The sequence below is a fragment of the Sarcophilus harrisii genome, chromosome 2 (genome assembly GCF_902635505.1).
Source record: "Sarcophilus harrisii chromosome 2, mSarHar1.11, whole genome shotgun sequence".
NCBI classification, from domain to species: Eukaryota; Metazoa; Chordata; class Mammalia; order Dasyuromorphia; family Dasyuridae; genus Sarcophilus; species Sarcophilus harrisii.
In genome coordinates, this window is record NC_045427.1 from 354,818,644 (window position 1) to 354,835,732 (window position 17,089).

At 36.8% G+C, this 17,089-nt stretch overlaps 1 protein-coding gene across 2 annotated transcripts; it reads left to right on the forward strand.

The window, feature by feature from the left end:
- Positions 1–2,311: 2,311 nt before the first annotated feature.
- On the forward strand, positions 2,312–16,202 carry ATP5MPL (ATP synthase membrane subunit 6.8PL). Of its 2 annotated transcripts, none has more exons than XM_031953154.1 (4): positions 2,312–2,529; positions 14,508–14,631; positions 15,151–15,174; positions 15,823–16,202. In XM_031953154.1, exons 1-4 carry the CDS (start codon positions 2,443–2,445, stop codon positions 15,852–15,854), a joined length of 267 nt encoding a protein of 88 aa, XP_031809014.1. In that variant the 5' UTR covers positions 2,312–2,442; the 3' UTR covers positions 15,855–16,202. The 2 variants fall into 2 exon arrangements, with proteins under 2 accessions (XP_031809014.1, XP_003756556.1); XM_003756508.4 differs by lacking the exon at positions 2,312–2,529 and adding an exon at positions 8,229–8,374 and having other exon boundaries at positions 15,823–16,048.
- Positions 16,203–17,089: the final 887 nt, after the last annotated feature.

Below are 17,089 nucleotides of genomic sequence, written 5' to 3' on the forward strand. Positions count from 1 at the left end.
CAATATTAGCATAATATGGTCTACAGGATCACCAAGTTTCAACTGAACAATGATGTTTTATATTCTTAAGCTGTTTGAATGGCCAAACCTCCCTGGGGTTATAGCTGCATAGTGTCTATACCAGGGAAAGGAGATTCTTGTTGCTCTGGTTTTGTAAAGTAGATAAGAAGACATGCCAGATCTAGATCCTTTGCTGTTTTGTATAATAAAAATAAAATATTCTCAGTTAAATTTGAATCTAATCAATTATATTCTCGACCATCACTACCCAGAGTCCTGAAGCAAGGAGTACTAATTATATATAAGAAACTAGACTTTTATATAAAATCTGAAGGCCCGAGTCACCTACGTTGTATTACTGTTTTGCTACAAAATGTGTCCAGAGATGATGATAGTAGTTGGACTTCATGATAAACATGAGAAATGGTATTAGTCCATATCGGATGTCTGATGGAGCACTCAAGGTTACCCTGCTACAGTTGAATAACCTGCTCTTGATATTTATCTAAAATCACATCTATTGTACTAGATCCTTAAATATACATTCTTTAAGCTATAATTTTTATGTATTAGCTAATGTTTTCATTTTTATAGTACAGTCATAGGCTTATCATATAGCTTATGTATTTACTGTTTAATATTAGGTGAACAATAGTAATAAGCTAACTATCACAGGAGAATGAGATGGAGCCACAGTGCATATAGACTGCAGAGCCTGAAGTCAGAAAGACTCATCTTCCTGAGTTCAAAGCAGGCCCTCAGAAGGTCTTTATGACCAAAGCAGAACTAGAGATCATTACTGATCACAAAATAGAAAATTTCGATTATACCAAACTGAAAAGTTTTTGTACAAACAAAACTAATGCAGACAAGATTAGAAGGGAAGCAATAAACTGGGAAAATATTTTTACAGTCAAAGGTTCTGATAAAGGCCTCATTTCCAAAATATATAGAGAATTAACTCTAATTTATAAAAAATCAAGCCATTCTCCAATTGAAAAATGGTCAAAGGATATGAACAGACAATTCTCAGATGAAGAAATTGAAACTATTTCTAGTCATATGAAAAGATGCTCCAAGTCATTATTAATCAGAGAAATGCAAATTAAGACAACTCTAAGATACCACTACACACCTGTCAGATTGGCTAAGATGACAGGAAAAAATAATGATGATTGTTGGAGGGGATGCGGGAAAACTGGGACATTGATGCATTGTTGGTGGAGTTGTGAACGAATCCAACCATTTTGGAGAGTAGTTTGGAACTATGCTCAAAAAGTTATCAAACTGTGCATACCCTTTGATCCAGCAGTGTTACTACTGGGATTATATCCCAAAGAGATTATAAAGAAGGGAAAGGGACCTGTATGTGCACGAATGTTTGTGGCAGCCCTTTTTGTAGTGGCTAGAAACTGGAAACTGAATGGATGTCCATCAGTTGGAGAATGGCTGAATAAATTGTGGTATATGAAAATTATGGAATATTACTGTTCTGTAAGAAATGACCAACAGGATGATTTCAGAAAGGCCTGGAGAGACTTACACGAACTGATGCTGAGTGAAATGAGCAGGACCAGGAGATCATTATATACTTCAACAACAATACTATATGATGACCAGTTCTGATGGACCAGGCCATCCTCAGCAACGAGATCAACCAAATCATTTCTAATGGAGCAGTAATGAACTGAACTAGCTATACCCAGAAAAAGAACTCTGGGAGATGACTAAAAACCATTACATTGAATTCCCAATCCCTATATTTATGCACACCTGCATTTTTGATTTCCTTCACAAGCTAATTGTACAATATTTCAGAGTCTGATTCTTTTTGTACAGCAAAATAACGTTTTGGTCATGTATACTTATTGTGTATCTAATTTATATTTTAATATATTTAACATCTACTGGTCATCCTGCCATCTAGGGGAGGGGGTGGGGGGGTGAGGTGAAAAATTGGAACAAGAGGTTTGGCAATTGTTAATGCTGTAAAGTTACCCATGTATATATCCTGTAAATAAAAGGCTATTAAATTTAAAAAAAAAAAAAAACAAAAAAAAACAAAGCAGGCCCTCAGATCTTAGTTGTGTGATGTTGGGCAAGTCACTTAACCCTGTTTGCCTCAGTTTCCTCATCTATAAAATGAGCTGAAGAAGGGCTCCTCTTAATCCTATGGAGAAGAAAATTGTAATTGCCAAGAAAACCTCAATGAGGTCACAAAGCATTGGACATAGCTGAAATGACTCAACAATAACAAACACTAGCCAGTATTTTTATAGAATTCTAGTCACAAGATCAGGGAGAACTGGACTAAAGTCTAGATTCTGATATGTAATGATAATAATAGCATATTATATAAAGCTTTAAGGTTTTCAAAGCACAATATTACTTCACAGACACATAGTAGTGTGTTTCCAGAGTAGAATGGAATAATTATTACATATGTGTAAAATCCTAGACTGGACATTGGGATTAAAAAGAATAAAAATAGCCCAGTTCCTGCCTTCAAATGGCCTGAAATCTATGAAGGTAAGGTTAAGAATGAGTCGTACATGTTTTTCCTATCACCTTCTACCCTGTTATATATAAAAAAGGAAAACACGATAAGGCAAAATGTGAAAAGAATTCTGGGTTTGAGGTTAAGCTTATCTGTTAACTATGTGATCTTGAACAAATCCCTTGCTTTCTTTCAGTCTATTTTCTTACCTATCAAATGTGGAGAATAGCATTGTAGCGTCTAATTCAGGGGTAGGGAATCTTTTTTCTTCCAAAGGCCAATTGGATATTTATAACATCATTTGAAGGCCATCCAAAATTATCAACTTAGAGAACACCAGTAGTAGGAAATTGTTATACCTAGCTTTCAGCTCATCATCACTTGTGCTTGCCTTGACAGGGCCAGACCAGATGATTTCGTGGGACTTATTCACCCCATGGGTCAGACATTCTCCATCCCAATCTAATTCATGGAAATGTTATGAGAATTAAATGAAATAAAATATTAAATACTTAGACTTAAACAGGAGGCTACGTAGTACAGGACAATTGAAATCTTCTCTTTACTTATTAATTGTGTGACCCAGGAGAAGACACTTAATCTTTCTCAAACTCAGTTTCCTTATATGAAAAAAGAGAGTGATAATAATAGCACCTACTTCACAGAATTCTTTTGAGGATCAAATGAGATAACATGTGTAAAATGTGCAAATCTTAAAGCATTTTGTAAATATGAGTTAGGGCAGCTAGATGGTACAGTATATAGAGCACAGGGCTTAGAATCAGAAGACTCATCTTTCTAATATTCAAATATGTTCACATATTTCAAATATGGCCACAGACACTTATTAACTGTGTGACCCTGAGCAAGTTGTTTAACCCTGTTTAAGCCTCAGTTTCCTCATATGTAAAATGAATTTAGGATAGAAATGGCAAATTATTCCAGTATCTTTGACCCAAATTGAGGTCATGAAGAATGAGACATGACTGAAACAATTAACAACAGATAGTAGCTATTATTATATTATTACAGAAATGTAGCCTCGGAGTGAGGTCAAACTCTCATACATAATAGAAATAGTAATAACAATGAGCATTTATATAACATTTTAAGGTTTGCAAAGCCTTATCATCTCATTTGATCCTCACAACAACTCTGGGAAAGAGGTGCTATTTTCACTCCCATTTTACTGACGAGTAGCCTATAGAAATGAAATGACTTGCAGACTCTAGGACCAGAGCTTTATATACTGGAGCATCTAGCTCTCTCAAAAATCAATCATTAATAAGCATTTCTTAAACACTATATTTCAGAAAAGACAAAAACAATCTCTATCTTCAAGAAGTTCATGTTATAATAGAGAAACAATATTTAAACAACCACATAGAAATGAGATATACACAGGATGAATGAGATAATCCCAAAGGGAAGTCAGCAGTTGAGGCTGAGAGGTATGAAGTGGGAGAAGTCGCTAGCAGAAGATGAAATCTAAGCTGTCTGTAAGGAAGCCAGAAAGTGGAGGTGAGAAGGGAGACGCATCCAGGCATGGGGGACAGCCAAAGTAAAAAACAGAGTAGGCAAATAGTTTCCTGTTTAAGAATTAGCTAGAAAGCCAAGTTTTTTTCTGAATTGTAGAGGTGGAGGAGGAAAAAAACACAAGCTTGGAAAGTAGGCAGAAGCTAGGTTGTAATGGGCTTTAAGAACCAAACAGAGAAATTTGATACTGCATTTAAGAGGCAGTCCCTAGAGTTTAATGAATAGTTAGTGATATGTTATACACTTTGAAGATTATTTAGGCAGCTGAGTGGAAGATAAACTGAAGGAGGAGATGACTGAAAGCAGGAAGACCAATCTGGAGGCTACTGCAATAGTAGCAAGTCTAAGTGTGAGGAAGTGAGAGCTTGCACCAGTGCAGTGACTGTGTGAATGAAGACAAGGGGGCATATACTACAGATGTCCTTAGGGTAATAATGATGGACTAGGTAACAGATTGGATATGTGAATTGAGTATAAGAAAGGAGTCAAGGAAATTGCTAGCTTGAATGACTGGAAAGATGGTGGGGCCCTCAATAATCAAAAGGAAATCGGGAAGTACAAAAGGTTTGGGAGAAAGATGAGTTCAGTTTTAGACATGTTGAGTTTGTAGAGGTACCTACCAGAACATCCAGTTTGTGGTATCCAAGGGACAATTGGTGATTTTAGAATATAGCCTTGCTACATCCAGACAAAAAACTACGGAGACTAAATGTGGATCAAAGCATAGAATCTTCACTTTTTTTGGTGATTGTGTGTTTGCTTACTTGTTTTTCTTTCTTGTGTTTTTTCCTTCCTTTTGATCTGATTTTTCTTGCAGTGTGATGAATATGAAAATGTGTTTAGAAGAATTGCACATGTTTAACCTATAATAGATTGCTTGCTATCTTGGGGAGAGGAGAAGGATTACGCCGATGTTTCATGTTTCTTTGTAAAGATAGGACCCATAGTAGATTCCTCAGCCTACATGTAGAAAGAGGTACATGAAAAATATTGAAGCCCCGTTAGCGTGAAGGTTACAGAGAAGTCAGCCATGATTAACATCACAGCAGATGTGGGCAGAGAGGGAGAAAAATTTGTCATCTATCTATAGCAGAGGTGGAATGTGAGCTGAAGTCATGGAAAAAGGATAGATTGAGGAACTGGAAAGTTAGTATATTAGCACTAAATGCCAGACACTATGATAAGTGCTTTAAAATTATTAACTCATTTGATTCTCACAACCACCCTGAAAGATAAGTGCTTTCATCATCCTCCTTTTAGATGAAGAAATCAAGGTAAATAAAGATTAAATGACTTGTCCAGATTCTCATAGCTAATGAGTATATGAGGCTGTATTTAAACTCAGTTCTTCATTCTACATCTAGTACTCTAGCTACCTAGCTGCTGATGCTTTTGACGGAATATCTATATCTATATAGATATAGATATATATCTTAAGCGTCTTTTAATTTGAGGGCAGGAATTGAAAAGGAAAGGAATGACTATGAGCCAGGCCCTGAACTCATTGAGGAAGGGGGAAGAAAGTCCTAGGTATGAATAATTGCCATTAGGTTTGGATTGGGAGATAAATTTGAAAAATTTGAACTTCAAAGGATGAAAGTTTGTTGAATAATGATGTTAGGAAAATCTGGAGTAAAGTAATGTTTTATAAGTGTTTGTTTATTGATACTTGCTATGTGACCCTAGGAAAAAAAATTTTTCCTCATCTAAAAGGAGGATGATGAAAGCACCTATCTTTCAGGGTAGTTGTGAGAATCAAATGAGAGAATATAACAAGGCTATATTCTCAAATCTTTAAAAAAAATTTTTTTGGCAAATAAACCTGCTTTACTTATTTATTTTAATAGTATTTAATTTTTTCAAATACATGCAAAGATAGTTTTCAACATTCACTTTGTAAAACCTTGGAGTCACTCAACCTTGGTGCTCCACATAACTCTCTGAGATTGCTGGTACAGAAAGTTCACAGACCTAAATTGAAAAAGGGAATTTCCACGCTTGAAGCTCATGATAATACTATAAACACAAATCTAGTCCAAAAAGAAGTATATAAAGTTATCGGTAATGGTACGGGCCCAGTGAGGGAGGGAAACCACCCGGTAAGAACTGTAACCCTGACAGCTTCTATAAGATTTAAGTAATATGAATTTTAGAGGTTGATCAAGCTCAAACAATTCCTCCAGCATCATTCTTCTACACAGTAGTAAGATTGGAAAAGGTAGGCATGAGATGATGACTCAAAGATGAAGATTGGCTCAGTTTATACAGAGGTAGATCAAGGGGTGTGCAGTGGAGAGATAAAGTGAAGAACTTACAGGAATGTTTAAATTCTTTTTCTGTATTTTTTATTATTTCTATGTCTTTGTGACCTGCATAAGTACATTGTGTGCAAGCCAATATTTATTTAAAACTAGATATATTTACTTAACCAGAAATGATGACATTTATCCTTGTTCAATGTTATCAATATTTAGATTATTAAATGCTGTCAGCTCAGTAATCTGAAGTTTGAAGGTCTGATGATTCCTCTCCAAATCAGGGAAATAAAGCATTCCGTTCTAATTTGCCTTTCACACCAATGTTTAACATTCAATTAGGGGAGAGGGCACCTATTTCTCAATGCTCCCCAACCTATAATGTAATCCTTTGTAACCAAACCTATAAAAACTTTATATCTTTCCTAAATCTTTAGCCCTTCTACTGTGAGTTTTCTCTCTTTCCCTCCTCACCATAGAATTGCTCATTCTCATGAGAATTTATTAATAAATAACTTTTCTGCTTTCTACTGAGTGATCTCTGAATTGTCATTTTGGATAAGGGTCTTCTACATCCCTCACAAAGGGATCAAGGATGCAAGGGTCAAGTGCAATGTGTAGTTGAACTGATTAAATAGTATCAAGACTTTTAAGGCAAGAAAATGTGCCCAGAGCAAGGGTAATGCAGATATGAGGACAGAGACAAGTGAAGAAACTGGGGAATAAGAGAATATTAAAGAAAGTTAAAAGACTGAGGCAAGGAAATGGAATGACAGTTTATGGCCAGAAAATATAATTTTATTATTTTAAGTTCTTTATTTTTAATAATCATTTTTATTGAAGTTTTTATTTTCAAAACATATGCAAGGATACTTTTTTAAAATTTAATAGCCTTTTATTTACAGGTTATATGCATGGGTAACTACAGCATTAACAATTGTCAAACCTCTTGTTCCAATTTTTCACCTCTTACCCCCCCCACCCCTCCCCTAGATGGCAGGATGACCAGTAGATGTTAAATATATTAAAATATAAATTAGATACACAATAAGTATACATGACCAAAACGTTATTTTGCTGTACAAAAAGAATCAGACTCTGAATTATTGTACAATTAGCTTGTGAAGGAAATCAAAAATGCAGGTGGGCATAAATATAGGGATTGGGAGTTCAATGTAATGGTTTTTAGTCATCTCCCATAGTTCTTTTTCTGGGCATAGCTAGTTCAGTTCATTACTGCTCCATTGGAAATGATTTGGTTGATCTCGTTGCTGAGGATGGCCAGGTCCATCAGAACTGGTCATCATCTAGTATTGTTGTTGAAGTATATAATGGTCTCTTGGCCCTTCTTGTTTCAGAGTACTAGATCTTAAATTAGAAAAACTCATTTGGCTCAGTTCAAACATGGTTTCAGTTATTTACTAGCTGAGTAACCCTGGAAAGTCAGTTAACCTGGTTTGCCTCAGTTTCCTTATCTGTAAAATGAACCGGAGAAGGAAATGACAAACCACTTTCGTAACTCTGCCAAGAAAACTCCCAATCGGGCGGAAACGAAATCCAACGAATAAGTTAAAAATAGGGATGGGGGAAGGGCACTAGTTATTGGGGGAGGGGGGAGGGAGAGGGGGGAGGGGAGGTGCGGCGTATAACAAGATGGGGAGCGAACGGGAAAGGTTTGCGTAGAACGAAGTAGTTGGCTGCTTCAAAGAACACTCTCGTGGCCGTGGCTTTGGACAAACCTCTTTTTATTTCTGAGTTTTGGTTTCCATCCCACCCAGCCCCCGCTTCAGGCTCCGCCCCCACCCCTCCCCCGCCCCAGCTTGCCAGGCCATGCCTCCTCCCAGGACGCCCGCTCTCCCCAGTCCTGCAGCGCCGACGCGTGCCGCCTGAGGACGCTGTGGCGGGAGGCCGGCACTCGGAGCAAACGGCCAAGGCCCGCCACTTCCGGCGGCTTCCGGGCCGTTTTTCCCAGCATCCCCCGCGAGGCCCCGGCTTCTGAGGTCACCTTTCCAAGTCTCTGGCCTAACGCTGATCTCTGCTGCGGACCCAGACTCCCGCGCGCGGCCCTTTGCAGAAACCAGCCACGGTGAGAGACGTCCCCGCTCAGGTCGGCGCTTCTTGAGGCGTCCGGGAGAGGGGCGGCGGCCCTTGGGCCTCCCTGGGAGAAGGGAGAGTAGCGGGACCGGCGCGTCCGGGGAAGGTCGCTGGGCCGGACCGCGCTTCTGGAGGCCCTTCGCAGGGTCTGGGAGGGAGGGGCGGGTGCCGAGAAGCACAAGTACTCATGCGGCCTTCACAAACCCCTTTAGAAAGTAGGCGCTGTTATTGTCCCCATCTTAACAGAGGAGGAAAAAGGAAGCCGGCAGGTTTGTTCGAGGCCTCCCAGTATCAAGTACTCCGGACGCGACTTGAACTCATTGCCATTTACGTTCAAGGGGCTTTCATCGGGAGCAGGGCGGTGGGAGGGAAGAGCAGAGGTGGTGAGTGGGGAAGAGGGGAGGAAGAGTGCAGGCGGGGTGCGAGGGAAAGCTTTGGGCATCGGGACAGGAAGAGGAAAACAGGGAGGCAAATGGTAGCTGGTGCAAGGCAGGGCAAGGAGGTGCAGAGTTAAAGTTGGGCATTTGGAAGGGGTAGAGGTGAGGAAGAGAAGAATAAAAAAGGAGAAAAGAGAAAGGAGGGAGGAGCTCGATCTTGTAAAGTATCAGCATGGGAGAGCTTAGAGGTACCTTAAATGTACCTTTTCCAAGCCTAAAATGTATCCTAATTTTGTATCCTAAAATGTGTCCCCATTAGAAAGGTGAGCTTTTACTTTTTATAGAGAAAGAGTCTAAAGTCCGGAGAAGCTGAGACAGGTTTTCAAGGTTACATAGAGGATTAGAGAATGACCTGAGATTACAATCCGTGTTTTGTTTTGTTTTAATGGCTTCTTATTTTTCCAAATACACGCAAAGATAGTTTTCAACATTTACTTTTGCAAAACCTTGTATTCCAGATTTTTCTCCCAACCTCCTTCCCAAGACACCAGGCAGTACAATATAGGTTTTAACATCTACAATTCTTCTAACTATATTTCCATTTTTGTTATGCTGCTGCACAAGAAAAATCTGATCAAAAGGGAAAAGGAAAAAAAAACAACCAAACAGAAAAAAAGGTGAAAACATTATACTTTGATCCACGATCATAGAACCATAGTTCTCTCTGGATTGTAGATGGCTCTTTCTATCATGTCTATTGAAAGTGCCTTGAATCTCCTCATAGAAACCATATTTTTCAAGTATTATATCTTTAGCTAATTGAGAAGCAGTGTAGTAATGTTTGACTTCCGTCTGTTTCTTCTGTGATTAATCAACTAAGAGCCAGCCTGGTAGAATGGAAAGGAATGGGTTTAAAATCTCACTTCTGAAACTTACTAACCTTAGGCAAACCACTCAATTTTATTGGGTGTGCCTTCTCATTTGTATAATGAGGGAGTTGGACTGCATGACCTTGGAGATCACTTCTAACTTCAACTCTGATTCCATGATTGATCTTTTTCACCTAATAGACACAAACACAGAAGATACATATATTATTTTGTTTTTTGAGAAGCAGTGTAAGATGGAGGTTGCCCTATCATGTAACATTTATGACTAAATGTATACTTGTAGTTGGATTTATGGAAGGATATATATTTGAGTTGCAAATTTTTTACTCCCTCTCCTCTCTCCAAAATAGCAAGAAATTTTATATAGATTATATATATGCAATCATTTTAAGCATATTTTTCATTTTAGTCATGTAGGGAAAGAAATAAGAATAAAGAGAGAAAACCACGAGAAAGGAAAAAAAAAGTTGAAAATAGTATTCTTCAGTCTGCAGTCAGTCTCAATAGTTCTTTCTCTGGTTGCAGATGTCTTTTTCCATCCCCAGTTTATTGGAATTGTCTTGCATCAGGAAGGATATATTCAAGAATCATAAACGTTGAGATATGAATTGTAGTATATGGCAGTAAAGGGAATATCTAAATTGATCAAACGAGGTATCTCATAATATCTCCCAGTCTTTCTCCTTTAGTTTAGAAGACCAAAGTTTTAAACCTTGCCCTACCATTTACTGTCTTTATAGTATCCTTCAAGGCATGCTGTATCTGCCACCTTTTAGGAAGCCTTTGTAGACAACATCGTTATTATTATTGTCTCCTTCTTTCAACTGCCTTACATTTTGAAACCATATCCTCCCAATAGAATATAAGATATTATCTTAATAAGTCCTCTTTGAGAGGTTTTTTTGGTCTTAGCATCCCTAGTTTCTAGACTCTGGAAATTCTAGGCAAATCACTTAAGCTCTGTGGGCCTCAATTTTCTTATTTCTGAAATTGTGGGATGGGTTGGGGAGATGAATTGATGGTTCCTTTCTGCTTTCTACTTATGATTATAAGAAATTTTTCCTAAACGAATAAATTTATGACCTTGGGCAAGTCACTTCTTTGGATCTTTGTTTCTTCATTTACATGAAGGGATTGGACTAAATGGTCCCTTCCAGATCTAAATCTACACCCCAAAGATCCCTTACCAGCTGATCTTTTGTGTTAAAGACACCTAAAGGCAAATAAATATATCTGGATAAGGTCACACAGGCCTGGTTTGAGCCCAGGTCCTTTAGCTTCAAATTCAGCGTTCTTTCCACTGCACTTCTAAAGCTATGTAAAAAACATAGGTAGCTGAAGTATGTTAGAAGGATCAGTTTTAATAAGTGGAACTTGTATTCCTGATGTGCGAAAGAATACTTAAAGGTTTCTGTACATTTAATCAAATATAATTGCTTTCTTCCTAAATTAAGATTGTGCATATAAGGACTTATTTTGTTGGGAGGGCCAAGAGGTATTGAAGTGAGGTATGGTTATTTTATAGCCCTGACTCACAATTACATCCTGTGAAGAACAGTGAGGAAATGAGAGGTTTATTAGGGAGTATAACGGGTAATTTCAGACATCTGAAAGACTGTCTCCTGGAAGATTAATTTATGCTATATGAAAATGCAGCATGGTATGATGGAAAGAATAGTAAACTAACTGAAGACCTGTGATCCAGTCCCTGTTGTACTATTTGGAGTCACTGAACCTCAGTTTTCCCATTGGTAATACTAGGGGGTAAAGGAGACTTGAGCAGAGATAATTGTTTAGGAAAAAGCATTTTGTTCTATAAAGCTCTGTGTCAGACATATTGTCTCCAAAAGGTAGAAATAGGAACAGTATTTAGAAGGTGTGGAGAAGTGAATTGTAGCCTAAGTTATGGGGAAAGAGGCAGGTTGATGTATTAAAAGTTATGGACATTTCCAACACTAAATAAATCACAGGTCCAGTCCAATATTATAAGGAAAGACTTTTTAAAAAGAATTCAGTAACAGTGAAATGAGCTTACTTGAATCATGTGTTCCTCATTACTAATAAGTCAGCAAGCATTTACTTAGTATTCAGTAAATACTAGTTCCCCTAGCAAGTCCTGGGGATACAAATACAAAAAACCCCTACTCTTATGGAGCTTATATTCTACCAGGAGATGCAATTTGTATATATATGTCCAGAGCTGAGAGATGGAAGAATCTTGTTCATGAAACAACCTAGCAAGCTAGTGCACCTGGATCTAAAAGTATGTGTCAGGGAATAAGGCATACAAAGACTGGAAAAGTTGAGCAGGGGGCCCGGAGGGAGCTGGGTTATGATGGACTTTGAATGCTAGACAGAGCATTTTGGAGACTATAGAGAAGCCACCAGAGTTTGAGTAGGGAAATGACATGAGCAGATATGTGCTTTTAGAAAAATTCATTTTAGGAGTTGAATGCAGAATGGATTGGGAGCACTTGAGGCAGGCTGACCCACCAGCAATACTTTTATTGAGGTGTGGTGGTGATGAGGGCCTGCCCAGGAGTGGTAGCATTGTCAGAGGAAAGAGGGGGATGTGAGGGGTGAGTAAACTGGAGAGATAGTGAAGGATTCAAGGTAATTTCCAAGTTGTAGACCTGAGGAAGTTGCCTAAAGTTAAACAATAAATTGGCATTCAAACCCTGGTCTTTTGACTTCTTTTTACACGTCTTAACTATCCCATAAATAGTTGCAATACCATGGTTCAAGGATTCACAATTTCCCTCATGTGGTACTCCTGTAATAAATTCTGACTTCTTTATGCTTTAGTAAATTTTAGTGAGTGACAGTGGCTGATAAAACTACATCTAAGAGCCAAACATATGATGATATCTAATAGGAATGGCTAATACTTTGCTCATGCAACTGTGAGGTGGGTGGAGTGAGTATTCCACTTTTACAGATTAGGTCACTGAGGCTTAAAGAAGTTAAGTGACATTTGGGTGGACATTGGAAGCTAGGTCTCCCAACTCTAGATCAAGGGTTTATTCAGTAAGGAGAATTTGCAGTATGTTTTATAGTAGCCATCAGCAGCATATTCTCCAAGAGACATAAGTATTTTTGTTTCCAAATGGGGTTTTTCAGTACCAGAAGAGCTTTATGTAGAATTTCAAAGGAGAAGGGGTTTTTGTTTGTTTTTGTCACTTTTTGCTTGCCCCATCTGCCACCCTCTCTTTTCAAGATTACCTCTGCTCTTCATAAAATGCTTTGTGTTGGAAAATTATCCCTCCAGCTACACCACCTCCACCATTAGTTTGGCAAGCAGTCTAATAGAAGTAATATAAGCAATTGGATAAAAGTAATTAATATTAAAATAAGTAGCACTAGATAGTGTTTATTTGCATTTTAAAAATTGAGTTTCTTTAAGGAATCTCAGTGGTGGACTATCTGGAGGGATATGAATGAATATATAAATGGGAAAATATTAAGACCTTACTAATGAGGGAACTTCTAAGTCGGAGGTTTAATCTAAACAGGGAAGATAATCAGTTCTCTCAAGGAGCTTACTTGTAATTGGAGGCAAATTAACAACAGTAGGAAGGTGATGGTCAGGGGAAAGTATTTTGTACTGATAGTAATGAAGGCCAGAGGACAAATGATTGACTAGTATTTTCCAGCACTGGTAGTATTGGTTTGATTACTATTGTCAGAGCTAGAGTGGGAAGAGGGGAGAGGAGAAGATGATTACATTTCTACCAAGATGGCATGGAGATGACTATGCAGTGGTGATGGGCCTAAAAACCCGTAAGGTATAATAGAATACTAAAAACTCATACCTGGAAATTGGAGAGAAGTTAGAGAGCTGAAGTTCCTGCTTCCTGGTTGAAGCAAGTAACTTGGTATAGCTATAACCTAGAAATGATATCTTTGTTTATTATCCTTACCACCCGTGCCTGAAAACAGGAGGCACTTGGCATCGTAGAGCCATAAAATGTCATATCTTACAGGAATCTTAAGTGTCAAGTCTAATCTCCTAATTTTACAGTAAGGAACCTGAGATGGGAGTCATTGACTAAAATCATACTATGAGTTAACATTGCTCTGAGTTTCTGACCTATGATACTTCTCATCAATTCACTCCTAAAAAGTATTAATTAGCGCTATCAAATAATTAAAATAACTGGATTATGTATCCGAAACATACATAAAAATTAGGCAATAAACAGTCTTCCCCAAATTAAAAAATATTGTAATCTTAGATTGCCTTAGTAAAAAGATTTTCATTTACAGTGAAAGTATTCATAGCATTTAGACTTGAAAAAGGATCTTAGAGGGCTTTTACATCTTTCAGTTAATAAAAGGAAGAAATTGAAGATATTATAGTATTTGACCTGGATCATACAAAGTTTACCAGAATAGAGAACCCAGATTCCCTCATTGCAAATATAGGGTTCTTTCCATTATGTATTTTTGTCCTTACTTTAGTTTTCCTGGTCAGATCATAATCCAAACTATTTTGAGCAGGATTCATGCTCTAGTTAAGGCTTAGATTAAATCTCAGTGATCTGTTCTTTCTGGTTCTAGAATGCTGTGTATGATTCTGTGAAACAGCAATATGATAAGTACTGATATGGATGCTATTGAAAATTCAGAGGAGGGAACAATTGGGTTGAACAGAGAATCTTTCATGAAAGAAGCAGAGCTCAACTAGGATCTTCTGAAAGAATGGAAAGGATTTGGAACTCTGAAAACATGATGTTGGGTGGATGGGAACAAGTGAGAAAGCCTGTGAGAAGCCTCAATAAATATTTTTTGAATGAATAATAATCTGAACTTTCAAGATTGCAGAATGCCTAAATTTACTGCTACTATTAATTTTCAGATGTTACAGAGCTTAATGAAAAATGTTTGGATTCCAATGAAACCCTACTATACCAAGGTTTACCAGGAAATCTGGGTAGGAATGGGTGTCATGTGGTATATTATGTACAAGATCAGAAGTGCTGGTAAGTTGCATTATGTTTGGTTCTTGGGAGAAAGGAAAGGAAAAAAGATTCTTATTGGGGTCAGGGATTGTCATAACTAATTACCCATACAAATATTGATTTTTAGTAATTTTAGATTTTAAATAGGGTAATGTTTAGCATTATTGGACAAATGTATCTATCTTAAATATTGTGTTAGGAAATATCTTGCTTTGGGACCCATTAAACTATATATAATTGGGAGTAAGGAAGACAAATCTTTTAAAATACAAAATTTTGAAAGCATATTGTTTATAGCTTTTCAGGTTTTCCTGTTTTGAAGCTCTTTGGAAAACCTAACTGAATGAGGTTGTAGAAACCACCAGTAGTAATTTTTTGTGTTACATTAGGTAATAAAGAGCTCAACCAGATACCACTCAAAATAATAATTGAGCCATATGTCTAAGGTATTAAGTTATGTAATCTTGTTAGTTAATTGTGACTAATGGATAAAAAATTAGCTTATCACAGAGACTAATAATATGTTCTTTTAATTTTTAGATAAAAAAAGCAAAGCCTTGAAAGGTAAGTCTTTTGGGGAAGGGAATAAGATAGCGATGGATTCCTTTTCTGTAAAAGCATTGGATTCATTTCAAAATATATATGGCATGCATACATATATATAAAGCAAAGGGACAATTTCAGAATATCATATTTGAATTATAAAGTAAAGCAGAATTCTCAAAGCAATTTTTACTCTTTAATGCCCTAAATATTTTCATTGAAATTGTTGAAGATTCAACAGTGGGGTGTGCTTTATAACAGTGGGGAGTGAGAGATAGGTATGTAATTCAAATCAGTTTAATCATACTGTCACTTTTAAATAAACTACTGATAATAAAGGATATTTAATTCTAAACTGGGTGGTGAAATTAATCCCATTTGATTAGTGCCAAATCCTGAATGTTTTCTTCTTTTCCATCATAATTTCCCAACACCCAAAAAAGTTATGATTGAATTCTGAACAAAATATTTGCTTTGATAGAAAAAAGGGACAGAGAAACTTTACAGAGGAACTAGATAAGTTGAAATGGTTTTACTTAGTTGTGATTTTCATTATCCTGGGTATCTCACTTAGATTGTTTTAAAAAAAAAATTTTCATATAAATTTATTTTGTTTGTATTGTTTTCTAAATTACAGTACAATTTCTATTGCATTTTTTTTTCCCAAAGCTTCAGGTGCACCGGCTCACGGACATCATTAACTGGATTTATTTTATGATGAAGTGAAACATCAAGCTGGCTGTAAATTTGAGCATTTCATGATAGAAGAAAGAATACAAGGACTTCCCATCTTAACTTTTAGGCATTTGTTCATACTATGAAATAAAGTCACATATACATATTTACATGGTAATTACTGTGTTCCAATCCAATTAAAATAGCCCTTTTTTGTTTATCTGTCTCTCAAAACTTTGCATTTGTTTTAGAATATATGTGGTGGATTAATTGTAATTACCTCTAAGATAAAATGATTAAAATTTTTTTGGAAACTATCAAATTTCTGCAAGTTTAGAGGAGCTGAGTGATGTCAATAAATATCTTGTTTAAAATTTGGTGATGGGGTTCATCTTAGGACTTAATAATTGAGTTTCTAATAAAGTTTGATCTTTAAGTATTTGAGGAGAGGGAGGGAGGAATTTATTAGAAAATACGTTTAACTGGTCAAGCAGAAAACAACCATAAACCCCAAGATCTAATAAATTGTCTCCCTTTTTGCTCCAGTTTTTAATGAAGAGGGGACTTTTCTGTTGATTAACCCTTCTTTTTGTGACCTTGGTACCGTCTTCTCCCTTCTCCTGGAGTTTCCCCGTTGATCATCCTTATTTTCTAAACTTTAGTCTTTCATTACCCATTTTCCCTTTCCCTTTTGCCTATCAACATGTACAGATTTTCCCTATCCTTAAAAATATTTTACCTGATCCTGTAATTCCCTTCACTTCTCTCTTTCCCTCTCTTCTCTCCCCACCCCAATACACACACACAATCTGTTTAACTTATCCCTTAGCTGATATGGGAGAAATTGATGGAGTGAAAGTTATGTCATTGTCATCCAGGATTATATGATTATTTCTTTTCCTTTCATGGACCGAGTACAGTAGTCCACTTTCTCAGTAGATAACAATAATCTTTTTATATGAAAAGTGCTTATTGAAGATTTCATTCGCGTTGTTTATTTTTTACTATCCTCTTACACACTCCCCTCCCAAATTGTGGAATAATTGTAACAGGAAAACAAAGCCAACAAATACAACTATTAGCTATCAATATATTGCAACTTTTTAAAAAGTTTTCAAAGAACTCCCTTCTCCCTCCTGTTTTCTCCGTTGTAAGAGCAAAAAAAAAAAAAAAAAAAAAAAACAAAACAAAATTGATCATTGGGCATTTTTTTTTAAAGCATCTCGAGTCTTTAGGAATTGTTGTTCCTGTTATTCAAGTT